This window comes from Ambystoma mexicanum, chromosome 4q (genome assembly GCF_040938575.1).
Source record: "Ambystoma mexicanum isolate Mex_15411 chromosome 4q, UKY_AmexF1_1, whole genome shotgun sequence".
Classification (NCBI taxonomy): Eukaryota; Metazoa; Chordata; class Amphibia; order Caudata; family Ambystomatidae; genus Ambystoma; species Ambystoma mexicanum.
Genome location: NC_090928.1, coordinates 946,964,424 through 946,981,088, shown reverse-complemented (window position 1 = coordinate 946,981,088; position 16,665 = coordinate 946,964,424). Strand labels below are relative to the sequence as shown.

The following is a 16,665-nucleotide window of genomic DNA, read 5'->3' as shown; positions in this document are numbered from 1 at the left end:
TCTTTGCAGGGGAAGACGCACCTGATACTGCTGGGGTTGTGGAGATGGTGCAGACCCAGGAGGGGTCCGAGGGCCGACCAACCACCAGTGAGGGACGTGGTGTGGTGGTGGGTGAGAACCCACAAGTGCTGCAGGTCCTGCTCTCAAGGGGTGTCTCTGGCTGCACCTCCCCCGAGCTGTACTCGGGTGTTGATTCGGATGAGACCTACGTGCCGTCGCAGGTGAGTGTTCCAGGGAGGGATTCTGTTCTGTCTCACCCACCTGCACCAGGGTCAGAACCCTCAATGGGGATGTCAGTGTTGGCAGCTACGCCTTTGGTGGTTACGGATGCAGGGTCACACTCCGCGACATCTGATCCTGGGTCAGCAGATCAGAGGGGGAATGCAGTCCTGCAGCCTCAGGCAGTGCCGGCACAGCAAGGCAAAGTTCGCCTTGTCCCAGACAGGTGTGGTGCCCGCCGACGTGGTGGCCGTACGCCACCTGGCAATACCGCATGGGAGCAATCCATTTACGGTATGGCAACCCAACAGGCAGCATCATCCGAGATGATGGCTCAGGCCATGGATAGGGTGGCCACTTCCATTGTCCCCCCTGAAAGGCTGATGGAGCGACTAGAGCAGGCAACCGACTCCATCTGCCAGTCACACAGGGAGGACATGTTGGGGTCCAACAGGGACAGGCGGGCGGCACTGGCGACTCTGCAGGAGGCCATCTCCATTGAGTCCCAGGGCCACAGGGAAGCCCTGAGGCAGGAGCTCCTTCACCTCAGGACGACTCTTGTTGAGCTTGAGGCTTCAACACACCAAAGGACAGAACAGCAGCTGGAGCGTCTCACCCGTACGCTCTCAGCTGAGATGCAGGCAACGAGGGCGGAGGTCCGGGCATCCCGTGAGTTGTTGCATGGGGACCTCCGCACACTCATCCTCCAGAACCAGACCTACCACACCCGCATGCTTGCAGCCATGGAGGAGCAGACTAGGGCCTTGCATGGGCTGCCTCCCATAGTGCAACCACCTCCGGATGCGGCTGCACAGGGTGATAATAGCGACAGCAGTGATACTCCCACAATAGGGTAGCCGTGTGGGCCATGAGCCCATGGAGGTGTTTTTTTTTCCCAGGATCCACGCAGGTGGGTTCTGGTGTGCATCCTGTCCTCGGACCTCCTGGGTGGCCTCCCCAACCCCCCCCGGGCCCTTCAATGGCCATTTTCGATTTTTTTTTATTTTTATCATTTTTATTTTTTATTCCCAATTTTTTTGGGACGATTTGTTGGCTTCCGTGGTTCCTGTGGGCATACGCTGCATTGTGGCTGGGCACATGCAGGCTTGTAATGTATTTGGTTCAGATGCTTGGGTTTGAGTCACACACACCCCTCCTGCTTCCCGTTTCCATGGGCTTGCAAAGGGTGTGCCCAAGTGACAGTGAATTACACAGTGACGTTGGACTCCCATGAGCTGTGTGGGCAGTCTGTAGTCAATACTGTGTATACATTCCTAGTGCATATTGCTGTTGTGTTGTACACTGCATGTTGCATTGATGTGTAACTCATCTTCTGTGTCTACCTCCCAATTTGCAGGTCCCTTCCTTATGTCTACACAAGGACCTCTAGTCTGGAGATGTGGTCCATGTTGGCAGCAGTGCACCTACAACTCTACATGGCGCCAACACTGCACAGTTGGTAGTGGTGGGAGTGCAGGCATTTCCAGGTGGTGAGACTACTAATATTTAACATTAGTTATGTCATGTTAATGGTAGTACGTGCTCAAGTTTGTTGTTGGTCCGGCATTACTGTGAGCATTTCAGGTGTTGCAAGTATCTAATAGGGACACTGTACATTGTGACACTAGTGTCATGTTGTGGGGATTACTTTGTTTACCTGCAAATAGCATGACATGGCACGGTGTGTGGTGTGGCGGTGCTGGGGTTGGGTTGGCTGACATGGCACTGTCCTCTTGTTGCATTTTGCAAGTGGGTATTCATTTTTGCTGCTTGAATGTGTAACTTCACAAAACTGCATTGGTGGTGTCTGTAAGGGTAGGGATGCACACATTGTGACACTTCCAGGTGAACAATCTCAGGCTGATATGGTTCTCACGGTTCTTTCTCCAGACATTCAGGGTCAGTGTCAGGTTGAGTCATCATTGATTGTCAGATGGAATGTGCCAGGGCAGTGTGCACTCCACAGGGGTGTGATTTCTATGTGAAGTAATTAGCCACTAGCTGTGTACGGGCTGCCTCCCCCCGTGCCCTTTCCCCTCCCATGCGCAGCGGCTGTGCATGTGGTTGGGGATGGGGGGGCACCACCATGTCCACGGCCAGGCCCCGGCGTGTTGCAACGTTGTGCAGGACACATGCTGCCACTATGATCCTGCACACTACTGGGGGAGCGTACAACAGCTGCCCGCCAGAACGGTCAAGGGAGCGAAAGCGTGACTTCAGCCCTCCGAATGTGCGCTCCACTATGCCCCGGGTTGTAATGTGGCCTGCGTTATATCTTACCTGGGGTGGCGTGGTGGGGTTCCGAATTGGCGTCATCATGTGGGGGCTGAGAGGGTAGGCACTGTCCCCTGTGGAGGTGGTGATTGGTATCATTGGTGGGGTTGTGACCTTGCTCAGTATCTGACATGCATGCATGTGCAGTGGCATTCATACTCACCAAGCAGCCATGTATCGCCATGCCGCCCAGCTTCTAGGTCCCGGCTTAGGGTGGACATTCGGTAAATGAAGCTGTCGTGGGTGGACCCGGGATAGTTGGCATATACTGAGGTGATGATTCCCTTGGCATTACATACTACCTGCACGTTGATGGAATGCCAGTGCTTGCGGTTCCTATAGAGGTGCTCAGATGCCCTGGGGGGACGTAGAGCCACATGGGTGCAGTCGATGGCACCTAGCACTTTGGGGAATCGTGCCACAGCGTAGAAATCCAGGGCGGCAGCATGCCTTTCTGCAGGGGTTCTGGGCAGGTATATGTGCCTGCGGACTGATGGGCGTGCAGTGATGATGTTCAAGACCTGGTGTAGGCAGCGTGACTGGGTGGCCTGTGATACACCACCCACACTGGCACTTGTCCGCTGAAATGATCCAGTGGCTAAGAAGTGCAGTACATTGAGGACCTTCTCCAGGGGGCTGAGTGCTTGGGAGCACAGGGTGGGTGATGTGAGGTCATCCTCCCACTCACTCACCAGGTCCAGTATGATGTGTGGTGGAAACCTGTACCTCCCATGCACCTGGTCATCAGGCATCCCGAAAAGGCTGGTTCTGGGTGTGAATATTCTGGCCCTGACTATCCTCCTCCTCCTTTGGTAGGCCACGCCCACTGCTGCTAGGAACGGTATGTTCATCCTGGGTCTGAGCTTGTTATTTTTTTATCGCGCAAATTAATGCGTTGCACGTGTTGTAGGCGAGTGTGTGACCCGCGCACCCCTGAAATCCAGTACCCAGTCCAATAGCGTGTGGAAATTCCCGCGCACACTGGGATACAGGTGCGCTGACGTACTTGCGTGTGTAAGTGTCCGCGCACACCTGATATACACGTACATAGGCCAATCGCGTGTACGCGCACTTTTGTCCAATTACACGCGATGACACCCTGACGTGCTGTCCAATTACACGCGATGAGACTCTGACGTGCAGTCTATCCACGTGTGCTCTGTCATCACGTGCTGTGTGGGAAACACCCGTGCGGGTCCCGTCGCTTACGCGCTGAGGGCCTTTGGTCCAATAGATTCGCGTATGTGTGCTGACGCGCTTACGCGCTAAGGGCCTTTCCTCGGTTTTCATGCTGACGTGCAGGATTTTCACGTGCCAAATCACTCCGTACCAAGCTGGCCACGCGTAAGCACACGGAAGACCACGCTCCTGCCCAGAAGGCCGAACTACTGCCCCCCAGAGCCCTGAGCACGCTCCCACCTGCCATCTGCTGCTGCCTGACTGCCTGCTGCCCACGTGCACTGCCATTTGCTGCCTGCACATCAGCCAGGGGTGCTGTTGCTGTGACCACCCCTGCTGGAACCGAAGACTCCCGACTGGAATTCCATCGCTCCACAGCCCAGCCCCAGGACCCAGTTGCCCACCCACTCCTGCCTCTGGGGTTGTCATGTCGGGGCAAACACCATCTGTGACCACTGACAACCCCCGGCCAGAGAGGCAGAGGGGCACCAGCTTCAGTGCCACCGAAGTTGGTGTCCTGGTGGAGCAAGTCCTGGGGCAGTATGATGCCCTCTTCGGAAGTTCCCGCGCCGACAAGGAAGGACGGACTCGGATCTGGACTGACATCGTGACTGCCATCAACGCGGAGGGGGTGGCAGTCCGGGACTTACAACATGTCAGGAAGCGCTGGGAGGACTTCAGGTCCAGGACCCTGAACAAGGCCCGGCGCCTCTTGAAGGCAGCGGATGCCAAGGGGCGCCGGGGCCACTTGTCGGAAGAACAGATGGGGGTCCTGGAACGCATATCCCCAGCGCTCCACGTCCAGGTCCTAGAAAAGCAGACCCGTCTGGAGTCGAGCGGTGAGTGTACATGCATCCTGATTGTGAGCAGTGCGTGTGGTGATTATTCGGCATTGTGCCGGTTGCACATCTGTTTGTATGGGGTCGAGTATGGGTGGGGGTGTACAGGGCCGTGGGTCTGACACATGCGAGGGCTGTAATGTGTGAGACATGGATGGTGCTTGTGTGTGTGGGCTTGCATGGCAAATGCAGTTGTGCGTGCACACATGTTTGGATAAATGTGTATGTAAGTAGACATGTCCGTGATGTCAGGCATGTATGTTGTTTTCGGCTGCATGTATGAGCACTGTGTACATGTGCATGTGTGTGTATTTGTCAAGGGTGCAACAGTGATGCAACATGGATGCATGTGACAGCGGTATGTGGAAGCCTGATTGGCAGATGTGACATGGATGCCCGTCTGAACAGTGCAACACTTGGCAGAGGTGTAGACATGCATGCAAGTGTGGTGCTGTGTGTACATGTGTGGTGCACTTCCTGTGTTGCATGTGATGTCTGGCTCCCCTTTGGCTGCTGATGCTGTTGTATGTGTAGGGATGGTGGTGGCAGTTGCGATATGGCTGTGGTATGGCTCATGTGTGTGAGTTGCAATGACATGTGTGTTGGGGATTGTGATGACATGTCTGAGGTTTGTCAATGCCACTCATGTGCAACTGTCATGCGTGTATGTGTCCATTGTACAGTGCCCTGACGCCTGTGTTTTGTTTCTCCCTGTCTGCAGCGTCAACTGATGAAGAGGGCGGAGAAGGTGCTGTGGAGCACAGCGGCGGGGATCCGACCGCCAGCCGGAGACGCAAGGCCCGGCTCCCCTCCCGTGTTGTCATCTCGTCGGGGAGTGAGGAGTCCGGTGCCGCGTCCCAGGCCGCAGCTGCCGGGAGGAGGTCCAAGAGGCGGAGGTTGCAGTTGGACTCCTCGGCAGCAGAAGGGGCAGCTGGGACCCCACAGGGCCCAACAGGGGAAGATGGCACGGAGTCATCCAGGTTGGTGGGGGGTTTGGTGGAGGAGGGGGCCGTGCAAGCACCAGAGACGGGGTCTGGAGGTGGGGATCCCACTGGTGCTAGTGGTGCAGTGCAGGACCAGGGACAGGAGGCAGCACAGGCGGCCGCGGAGGTGCCTGTGTGCAATCCTGTCCCCGATCCTGTCCCTGCATCATCTTGCACCAGCAGGGATGCCTACGTCCAGACCCGTTTTCAGGCAGGGGATGAGCTGACGTCAACTGGCCTTCCTCTGCCTGTGGACGTGGCCATCCAGGTCCGGGTTGAGCCTGTCCTGGCTGGTGTGGCGTTGCGTCAACGGGCCATGCGAGGTGACCTGCAGTCTTTTCATGGAGAGACTGCACGTCATCTCGAATGGCTCGTTGACCACGTCAGCCTGCTGGGACAGGTCACCCAGGCCGGATTCCTCCATCTGATGGGGCTTGCTCCGACCCCCTCCTCAACTGGACCCCCTACGCGCCAATCGTCCTCTGTGCCATCTTCCCACCCATCAGTCACCTGGGTGCCCTGTGGAGCTGCCTCTGACGGTGCGGCCAGGCTGGTGGAGGAGGCATCCCTGCCACAGTCGGGAGTCGGAGGTCCAGCAGGGGTGGCCACATCAACAACTGCACCCCAGCCGGCGGAGGATGTGCAGGCAGCAGGAGGCAGTGCACGGGCAGAGGCAGAGCAGCAGCAACATGGTGGGAGACATGAAGGCTCGGGGCTTTCGACATCGGAGGGGCAGGCATCGGCCGGAGGGCAGGGGGACCCAGGACAGAGAGTGTCTTCCGTGTGGCAGCGGTTGGGCCACGCCTTAGGTGCGGAGCGGCGGCGGGCGGAAGAGGCGCGGCTCACAATGGTCAGGGCGGAGAACTCCATGCGGAGGGCCCTGAGGCGGGCCGAGTGCCTCGAGGCAATCCGCAGGGGGTTGGAGGAAGACACGGCGTCGTCCCTGCGGACCCTCGGGGCCATGGAACTGGACCGCCTCCGGGACATCGAACAGGAGTTCGATGATGCCCTGGCCCGGGTGAGCCGCTGGACTAGCCCGCCGCCTTTGTATATAGTTCTTTAGTTTTAGGTTTCCTTTCTTTCTTATTATGATTTGGAGTCGACGGACACTGCTCCACTTTTTGTATATAGTTGATTTTTAGGTAGGTTTTTTAGTAGGTTTCCTTTGTTCAGTTGGGCTCATGGACCCTTGGTAGTTTTTTACATAGTTCTTTATTGCATGGAGATTTTTTAACTTTTGACTTTGGGCAAATATTTTTTGGATTCTGATTTGCAGTTTTGTGTTTTTATACGGACATGAAGCTTTTTTTTTCTCATTCACATTGTAGTTTGTTTTCTTTCTTTAGCATTCTTTATTTTTTTCTATACAATTTTGTTTCCATACTTCACTGTGTGGTATCATCGCATTGGTTTCATGCATGTCATGTTGTGTGTTTTCCCATTAAATTGCAACCATTGTGTGTGACGGACATGGGTTCATTAGCTTAATGATCATTGGGGGTGTAACATGTGATTTCCATTTCCATGTGGGTGAATGGGTTACTTGGTAGGGCTTTTTGGCTGTGGAGGCTGTCCATTACGCACATGATTGGGGATTGTGAGGACCTGGTGGGGGCTGCCCATGGGGGGTGGTGGGACACATGAGTGGGGGCCTGGGGAGGGTGACCCTGGATGCTGGGGGGTGGGGGTGGTGGTAGACATGAGTGGGGGCCTGGTGGAGGGTGACCCTGGATGCTGGGGGGTGGGGGTGGTGGTAGACCTGAGTGGGGGCCTGGTGGAGGCTGCCCCTGCACTGCTGGGGGGTGGGGGTGGTGGGAGACATGAGTGGGGGCCTGGTGGAGGGTGACCCTGCACTGCTGGGGGGTGACCCTGCACTGCTGGGGGGTGGGGGTGGTGGTAGACATGAGTGGGGGCCTGGTGGAGGGTGACCCTGGATGCTGGGGGGTGGGGGTAGACATGAGTGGGGGCCTGGTGGAGGGTGACCCTGGATGCTGGGGGGTGGGGGTGGTGGGAGACATGAGTGGGGGCCTGGTGGAGGCTGCCCCTGCACTGCTGGGGGGTGGGGGTGGTGGGAGACATGAGTGGGGGCCTGGTGGAGGCTGCCCCTGCACTGCTGGGGGGTGGGGGTGGTGGGAGACATGAGTGGGGGCCTGGTGGAGGCTGCCCATGGTGGCAGGGGGGTGGGGGTGGTGGGAGACATGCATTGTTGATCAGTAGTGCAAGGTGACATGTGGGTTGGCTGGGGGGCATGCCCATGGTGGATGGGCTGCCTGCGGGACATGAGCATGGGTGCAGGGTAGTCCCCCGTGGTGTGGGCTGCCTGAAGGGTCCGTGGAGGTTGTGGAGCGTACACCTGGGAGGGCCCACACGGCCAATTCACGTGTGGAACTTCCCGCGCACCCCTGAAATACACGTACCCTGCTGAAATCGCGTGTGGAACTTCCCGTGCACCCCTGAAATACACGTAACCTGCTGAAATCGCGTGTGGAACTTCCCGCGCACCCCTGATATACACGTACCCTGCTGAAATCGCGTGTGGAAATTCCCGCGCACCCCTGAAATACACGTACCCTGCTCGCACTGGGCCAATCGCGTGTGGAACTTCCCGCGCACCCCTGAAATACACGTACCCTGCTGAAATCGCATGTGGAAATTCCCGCGCACCCCTGAAATACACGTACCCTGCTCGCATTGGGCCAATCGCGTGTGGAACTTCCCGCGCACCCCTGAAATACACGTACCCTGATGAAATCGTGTGTGGAACTTCCCGCGCACCCCTGAAATACACGTACCCTGCTGAAATTGCGTGTGGAACTTCCCGCGCACCCCTGAAATACACGCACCCTGCTGAAATCGCGTGTGGAAATTCCCGCGCACCCCTGAAATACACGTACCCTGCTCGCACTGGGCCAATCGCGTGTGGAACTTCCTGCGCACCCCTGAAATACACATACCCTGCTGAAATCGCGTGTGGAACTTCCCACGCACCCCTGAAATCCACGTACCCGGCCAAATCGCGTGTGAGACTTCCCGCGCACCCCGGTATACACGCACACGTATTTTTTGTCAGCGGGTGTCCGTGTTTGTGGGTACCCCTTTGCACGTCATTTGTCCTGGAGGGCCACAGTATAGGACATTCATCATGGCAGTATATAGGTACTATTTGTTGGCGCACCTTTTGGCGCACATTTCTTACAGCCGCAGAGACGCTACCGCCTGCTTTCTTGTGGCGGTCGTGTTTGTGCCTGTGCGCTGGTTTGAGCGTGCGCTTTTTTGCCCTATTCTATTCCATGAATACGTGTTGTAGGCGAGCGTGTGGGCGTTCCGCGCACTTGTGCCCTGTACTTCCCCCGTGACGCCCACGTTTTGGCAAGTTGTTCCCCATTCCGAGTGTTACGCCGGTGTTCCGCCTACTTTTGTTGCGTGCGCCGCGCTATGTGCGAATTTCGCTGTGGCCTGTGCGATTTTCGCTGTGACCTGGCGCACGCTGTTAGATGGCCTGTGCGCCAACGTGCGCCGCGCACTTTTTTATCGCACATCCGCTGGTTTTCTCACGCACGGACTTCCATGAATCGACGTGCGCTGCTTTTCGTGCGATTTTCGCACTTGCACTGCGATTTTCGCTATTCCACTGCGATTCGCACGTTTTTGCCCACTTGAGCCGCGCTAATTATTCCATGAATCGGCCTGACAGTCTGTTAAAAAAAACATTTTCTTTTAAAGAAAAGGTTTTGGATTTGCAACATTAAGATTAATACAGGCACTCTGTAGTTAAATTGAGTCTTATTAAGAAGTGTACTGCGAGTCGGTTAATGTTAGATTAATCCATTTCGTTCAGTATTTCACAGGATATAACTGCAGTGGAAGGTTTGTCACATGAATAAGCTGTATGAACGTATAGAAGGAGCATATATTTGTACTGTTCTTTCTTTGTGAAGTATTTTTGAGGTTCGTTATTTAACACTTGTGCTTATTTGAACAATGTTCTGTTTTCAGGATCCTCTTGTGCATTTATCAGAAGATATGATTGCGAAGACCTACAACATTTATGCCATCATGTTTCAGTATGCAGTAGATCTTTTAACATGGGAGAAAGAAAATGAATTGCCACCAGGGTTGGAGTGTATGTAAGTAGGACTATACCATGTTCCCCATGAATGCTGAAAATGGTTTGCATGTTTTCATGGATATAAAAAAAAGTGGTTGTGTGCACATACTGTTAAAGTGCAATTTCTATAACATATTTATAACTATCAGCAGCAATAACTTTTTTTATTGTTTCACTGTTAATGCTCACGTCTACCCCTCTATTAGACTCCATAGCAGGCTTCTGTATTATGTGCAAGTCTGACACCTTGGCTGCATTAGTATTTTAGAACTTTGTAATTGTCAACCAGAAGGTGCTCAGTGGCATGTTTTTCCAGAAATGTCACTGTCCAACATTAAGCTTGTAATCAATTACCACACCTGCTGGTATTTGTTGCGATGAATCGTATTATCTGAACTCTTCTTCACCAAGTCTTTTTCTAAATTTTCTTTGAAGAATTTAAATATCCTGCCCTGAAAGATTTGAGTTTAATAGTTCTGACTTAGAAGTGCTTACTTTAGACCGACAAAGCTGTTCTAGAGCTCCTTTCCTCTAGGACTGTTGGCAGGGAGGCGCATGGGTTTGACAGGCTGCTAAGAACATTTTTCTGAATATATTTGTCCTTTTGAATTCCCTGGATGTCTGTATTCTCCTGAATGGCTGCCACAAACTGTTGGAATATCAGTGCAAAAAAAGGGTGGAGACAACGAACAGGCCTGCCTTTTGTGCCTTGTGAGGCAGAAGGCCTGAGTGAGCTTTTCATCCTGATCTTATCCTGGTTGGGGTTTGCAGTTCACTAGGCTCTTCTTCACCATGGTGTCCCCAAACTTTCTCAGCACCCTCTTCAAGAAGCTCTAGCACCCAGCCAAGATGCCTTCTCCAAATTGAGATCTGGACCCACAAGGTCATGTGAAGAATTCATCCGATATCAGAAATATTTCTGCAGTGAATGAAGATTTATTTGTCAAGGCCATCTTATGTAAGAAGGTTTTGCTTGCTTAGTACTCTAGTATTCTCTGGTTTAGTTTAGCATCTGTATGGTCTATGGCTCTCTCTGTGTAAACAGCACAGCATAGGTTGTTTTCCTGGTTTAGGAACAGTAATGTGGGCTACACCCATTGTTCGTTTTAGTTCACTATTTCTGTGAAAACGATTGAAATGGTTGCCAAGTTTTTTGGCACTTTAATAGATTAAAATAACCTGTAAATGATGGTTTGTTGTTGGGTTTCAGCTTCTTATGGCCCATTATTCCACCTGTCTATCTAACAGCATATGCAGGTTTATACTCAAGCTATTTAATAGTCTGCAGTGTCACAGTTGCTGAGAGCATACAGTGGCCTGAAGAATTCTCTAAACTGTTCAACAGTAACGGTTTAGCTTCCTGCTTCCTTGCTGTTTGCTCTTATCATTGTTGAAAAGTTCTCACCATGGGACTGAAGTCGGTGTGCCAGCATAGTTGCATCTCTTTTGTCACAATCAAAAGAATTACTTGTAGTAAGGAACTCCTATTGTTCTGAGACCTTATCCACATACATGGGAATACCAGCAGTGGACTGCCAGTTGTGGAACTACAAATGACATAGGAAATGCACTGAAATGCACTACAGTTGGTTCAAGGAAATGCTGATCTTTCAAGGTGCTGAACAATCAAACACACCCCTTTTTAATATCTAATGCCAAGGATAAAAGGACTTAAGTGAGTGGAAGAGACACAATGCGCAGAGGCAAGCCTTTGATTTAGCAGCATTATTAAGAATGCAGAGCCATATTTAAGCATATTGTTAGCAAAAAGGGTCATATTAATGAGGTGGAAGAATGCACAACCGCCAACAATAGAGGACTGGAACAGAGACATGATGTGGGCTAACGATACCGAAGAACTGTATATAGATTCAGTGATGGGCCCCGTCTAAACCCAGAAATGTATGGGCACGGTACAGGCAATATTTGGCGGCTTTATCTGCCGGCTTTATCTGCCCTTGATGACTCGAATACAACGCAAAACTAACCTGTATATGTTGTATGTTTACTGGAGTTGAATGTCGCAAATGTATGTGCTTAACCTGTGTGCAATGTTAAATAAAGTTGTAAAAAAAAAAAAAGAATGCAGAGCTATGATGCTGAGCGGAGCCGGCTGTAGCTGGTGAAGGACCTGGAAGGAGGTCCAGATGAAGAGACTCCGGCAGAGAAGCCCGCGAGGGAGAGAAATGTGGCCAATGATGCACAGGGCTGTGTGGAGGTGGCAAGACCGAATGGAGCCGGCCGAGAGGGAAGGCATGATCACGTGGATGAAGTGGTTGGCTCTGAGCCCAAGAAACGTTGAACCCAGTGAGTGGGAGGGGAACGACAACCCTGCTCGCACCACTAGAAACCAGAAAGAGAGGAACAAGGCAGTGAGTGAATAAACACTTCCGCTTGTGTAATTTAGAGGATGCTGTGGAGACGTGGAGCACACCAGCGTCAGCGGACCGGAGCCACCTGGCAGGAGCAGGAACTGCTATAGACAAGGTACTTTGAATTTCTTCTTGTTCATTGGATCTCTGAAGACTTATTCTTTAGATCCTCCACAGCCTCTGGACTCCAGGTGATAGGCCAACCTTAATTGTAGGTGATGGAGGCAGCAATATAGATCACATGCTTCTGGGACTTTGCCAATAGTTTGACACCATGAGTCCATGACTAACCAGCATGGAGTCAATTCTCAAATAGGATTAATGTACATGGGATGAGTAGGTCTGAGTCACCTGGATGGACGGTTCTATCCACTAGTCTTGATTTAAATTTAGCTTGGATGGTGCAGTGGAACCGATCAAGCCTCTGATCCAAAACGAAGATTGTTCTCTGCCACCACCAGCTCTGACTCCAAAACCCAAAAGGTGAAGATATCCTGGCGTTTAGGGTTTTGATTGAGGACGCTTTTAGCAAGGAAGAAACTGATCACCTCATCATATCAGTCTTACCTACCCATTCTGCTTAATAGTAGTCCTATGTCCTAATCCTTCATGACCACCAGTCCGGCCTCAGAGCTGCCAGAAGCATGGAAACCTCTCTCCTGAACACCCGTGAAGACTTGCTCTCCAAACTTGACTCTAATCTCTCATCTGTCCTCATTCTCCTCAATCTATCCTCTGCTTTTGACACAGTCAACCATGCCGTCCTGCTCAATCGCCTCCGCAACAACCTTGGTATTACCGATCAGGCCCTGGCCTGGTTGATCTCCTTTCTCACCAACCAACCTGCTCAGGTCCAACTGGGGTTTTTCCTCTCTATCTCTCACTCTACTTTTGGTGTTCCCCAGGGGTCTAACCTCTCTCCCTGGCTCTTCAACCACTACCTGGCACCTCTTGCCCACCGCATCACTACTTTCTGCTCCAATTTTCAATGTTATGCGGATGACACTCTGCTCTCTTTCAGGCTCCTCTCATACACCTCTTCTTATTCTCCCATACCAGACTGTCTGGCCACAATTCAGGACTGGTGTGCTGCCAATGATCTCTGCCTTATTGCCAGTAAGACTGAGATCCTCCTCATTGGGACAACCGCTCCCTCCTTTCCTCTCTCGTTAGCCGCCCACTCTGGACCCTATTCCTGCTCCTTCCTGTTAGGCTAAGAACCTTGGGGTCATCTTCGACTCCACCGCTCCTTCTCTCCTCACATCTGACATCTCTAAGAAGTCACACGTTGAGCTGCACCTCCTCAGAGGTATTCTGCCTTTTCTCACTTCCCCCAGAAGCTCACCATCTCCAGAGCTCTGCACCTCTCTAGGCTGGACTATTGTAACAGCCTCTTTCTAAATCTTCCTGCCTCCACTCTTCGACCTTTACAACTTATCCAGAACAGGACTGTGAAATTTGTCCTTGGCCTCAAGCCCAGGGATCGTATCTCTCCAGCTCTGAAAACTCTTCACTGACTCCCCGTGGCTGCAAGGATCAAGTTCAAGACCCTCTGCATCGTCCAGAAGGCTTTCTGGGGCCTGAGACCGCTCTACCTCCAACCTTCTCTTCCAAAACATCTTCCTTTTTGAGCTCTCTGCTCATCCACCTTCAACTCTGAGGGTCAGACACTTCTCCAAGCAGAGAGTTGGGGCAGATCTATCTCTTCGGCTGGGCCTCCCTCTGGAACATTCTCCCTGCCTCTCTCAAACTTGAGTAGAACCGCCTCCAGTTCCAGAAGCAACTCAAGACCTTCCTTCAGCTTTCTCTCTTCCTCTACCCTGCTGATGCACCTGATTTATTGGCGCACTGTTCACGCTCTGAACTCAGGCCCCGGCTTCTGCATGTTCAGTGGCCCTTGCATTGCCTCAGGGCTCCCCAGCACTTAAGGGTCTGTATCTGCAACCCTACAGTCACTTCTCTCTGCACTTATGAGCCAACCTCTGGCTGCACTTGTGAGTTAACTGCACTTCCCCCTCCGCCTCCCTCCTGGCATTTCTCCCCTTCCCTCTTTCCCGAACTTGCGCTATCTGAATGACGCATGGCCTAGCAAGATCGTTATTTTGTCCTTTGTTTCCCCTTCCTTGTCTTGTGGCACCTAGAAACACTTGTGTACAGGTGCGCTATAAATGCCACATCATATATCATATCCTTTTTTTTTCATCAATGTCCTTTTTTGTAGATCTTAGTCTTGGGCCTTCTCTGTTGTCATAGTCCTTTTGTCCTGGTCTGTTTCTCTTGTCTTGGACCCTCATTTCCTTTCCATGGTTGTGAGCCGCCTTTTCCTTTTTCCTTCGCCCCAGTCTTGCTGTTTTTAGGCCGTCTGTCATTTGCCCTATTTCTCCTCATCCCACGCACCCCAATATTACTTCATTGATTTTTCGTTTTACACCCCATATGTTTGATGTTGCGTTGTACCTCTTCTTGTTTCTGTCTCTCTCCCTTCCCCTCACCGTAGTGTGTGGTGTGGTGTGGTTTGGGTTGGAACTGGCTTCAGAGGTTGCATAAGGATTTGTCATGAGGCTGCATGCTGAAAGCATACAAATGTGATGACATCTTCCATTCTGTTACATGGAAACAACCACTACCCAAGCCTGCATATGGATATGTTTGGTATGTCTATATTTTGCACCTGGATAGCCTTTCTTCGTTGGAGGGCCAACTGTCTGCATGGAATTTAAGCTGTTATTAATCCTAAAATGTACGGACAGGAAACTGAGTATATCAGCTCCTTCACTTGCCCCAGGGGTATATGTTCAGGTGTGAATACTGCTGACATTTTCTTAGCCAAAAATGGGTATATGGCCTTGAATCTTCCTTGACTTCTGTTCTTGCAAGGAGGTTTGCATTAATGTTGAGGCTCTATGCAGGGCCCTGGCAGGTGAACTTGTGCAGAGTTTTGGTGTGGCACAATATTCTCTTCCTACTGCTAACCATAGTAATCAATCTGTACTTGTCACGTGGCCTCTTGAATAATGTTTGCATTTTGTCACAGTGGTACAGGCATACATTGTGCCCCTGTAGTGTACAGGATATTAGTGGTTTCACCATTCATTTAGGTAGGTACTTTGGGATTGAAGATGTGTTAACATGATTGATGATGCCATAATGGGCAGCAAGTTCAAAAGCCTTTTATGGTGCTCCGTAGTAGGCTGTTCGGCCATTGATGATTTTGAAATATTCGTTTTAAATATGCCACCAGAAACCAACAGCTCGCTTAATATGTGAAGGGAAAGTAACCCAAAAAAACTAAAGGTAAAAACAACCCAGGAGGCAGAATAATCACTGCACCTCTTTGCAAAGGAAAACAAGGTTTATTACATGCAAAAAGATCTTTCACAGTGCCATAGAACCGAACTGACATGGACTGCGTCTTATCTCAAGATTTTACAGCTTTTATAGTGGAAAAAATGCAGATAAACAATAGTATGCATAATATTACCACCTTCATTGGCTACCACCTATAGAACATGCAAATCCCTGCCCATAGTCCTGGACTGATTGGCCATATCTAAGCCCATTCCTGAAAAAAACATGGTCCCCTACATCGTCACTGTCAAATTCGGGTACATGATTGGTGGCTGGTCCTTAATAATCTGTTAATAAATTGAGAACATTGTTATGTGCACCCCTCCGTTCCAGACTCGATCAAAGTAAACTGGCGAGTTCAACTCTCCCTTGATAAGATAATAGGCATCCTCATTAACCCAGACGCCATGGTGCTCACAAGCTGCACCCTGACCTTGTACTAAATGTATTGGCATCACCTCTGCTACTCCTTTCCCAAATCACAGGATGTTCCAAACATGGTCCCCCCCCCCCCCCCCCTTACCTCATTCCAACCCCAGGTTGCCCCGTAATTACATGACCACGGCACCACTCTTGAGTCTGAATTTCAGGAATGTATTTGTGTTTGGTTATACGTGGACTTAAAATTCAAATGGGATGACCGTTCATAGGTGTGGGCAGTAGTGCTCGAAATCTCCTTTCCCATTGGTATCCCACAACTTTGTTTCCTATTCTCATGAATTTGTGCTTCAAAGGGGGAATGCCTTTCTGCTCTTCCTTCGAATAACATTTCATTCCATGGTGATGTACGCAGAGAAGTCCTGTTTTACATGGAAAGAAGTCGACACTAAGAAAAACAAATCCGTTTTTCATTTCAATGGCAGCAGGTAGAGAGGCAGACCCTGTCTTCAAATCTACTATCTCTAGGTGGATTGTCAAATGCATCACACTCTGTTTCTCTCTTGCTAAGAGAGAACTGCCCTTCAAGCCTAGAGTGCATTCTACCGAGGCACTGGGGCTTCCATAGCATTCATTGCAAATGTTCCCCATGAGTCCATTTGCAAAGCGGCAACCTGGAGTTCTGTACACACCTTTACAAAACACTATTGCCTAGACACTCATTCTAGGTCTGACTCTCAGTTGGGACAAGCAGTACTAAGACATCTTTTCACTACTGTTCCTTCTCACATCCCACCTCCAACTCGGGTACTGCTCGCTAGTCTATGCATAGCATGTGATTCTAAGCAGATTAACAAGCATCAGAAGACATGCATTACTTAACGTAAAAGCATTCCTGATGATTGTATCTGCTTAGATTCACATGCGCCCACCCTTCCTCCCGCTCGGATGGAAGGAACATAGAT

The 16,665-nt window shown here is 51.2% G+C and overlaps 1 protein-coding gene across 3 annotated transcripts in view; it reads left to right on the top strand.

Annotated features, from left to right (window-relative positions):
- Window positions 1–16,665, top strand: part of UBR2 (ubiquitin protein ligase E3 component n-recognin 2) — a 2,523,611-nt gene that overhangs the window by 203,202 nt on the left and 2,303,744 nt on the right. For all 3 annotated transcript variants that reach the window (XM_069608499.1, XM_069608498.1, XM_069608497.1), the window contains exon 5: window positions 9,491–9,621. In XM_069608499.1, coding sequence (XP_069464600.1) covers window positions 9,491–9,621 — 131 coding nt within the window. The remainder of the gene's footprint in view (window positions 1–9,490; window positions 9,622–16,665) is intronic.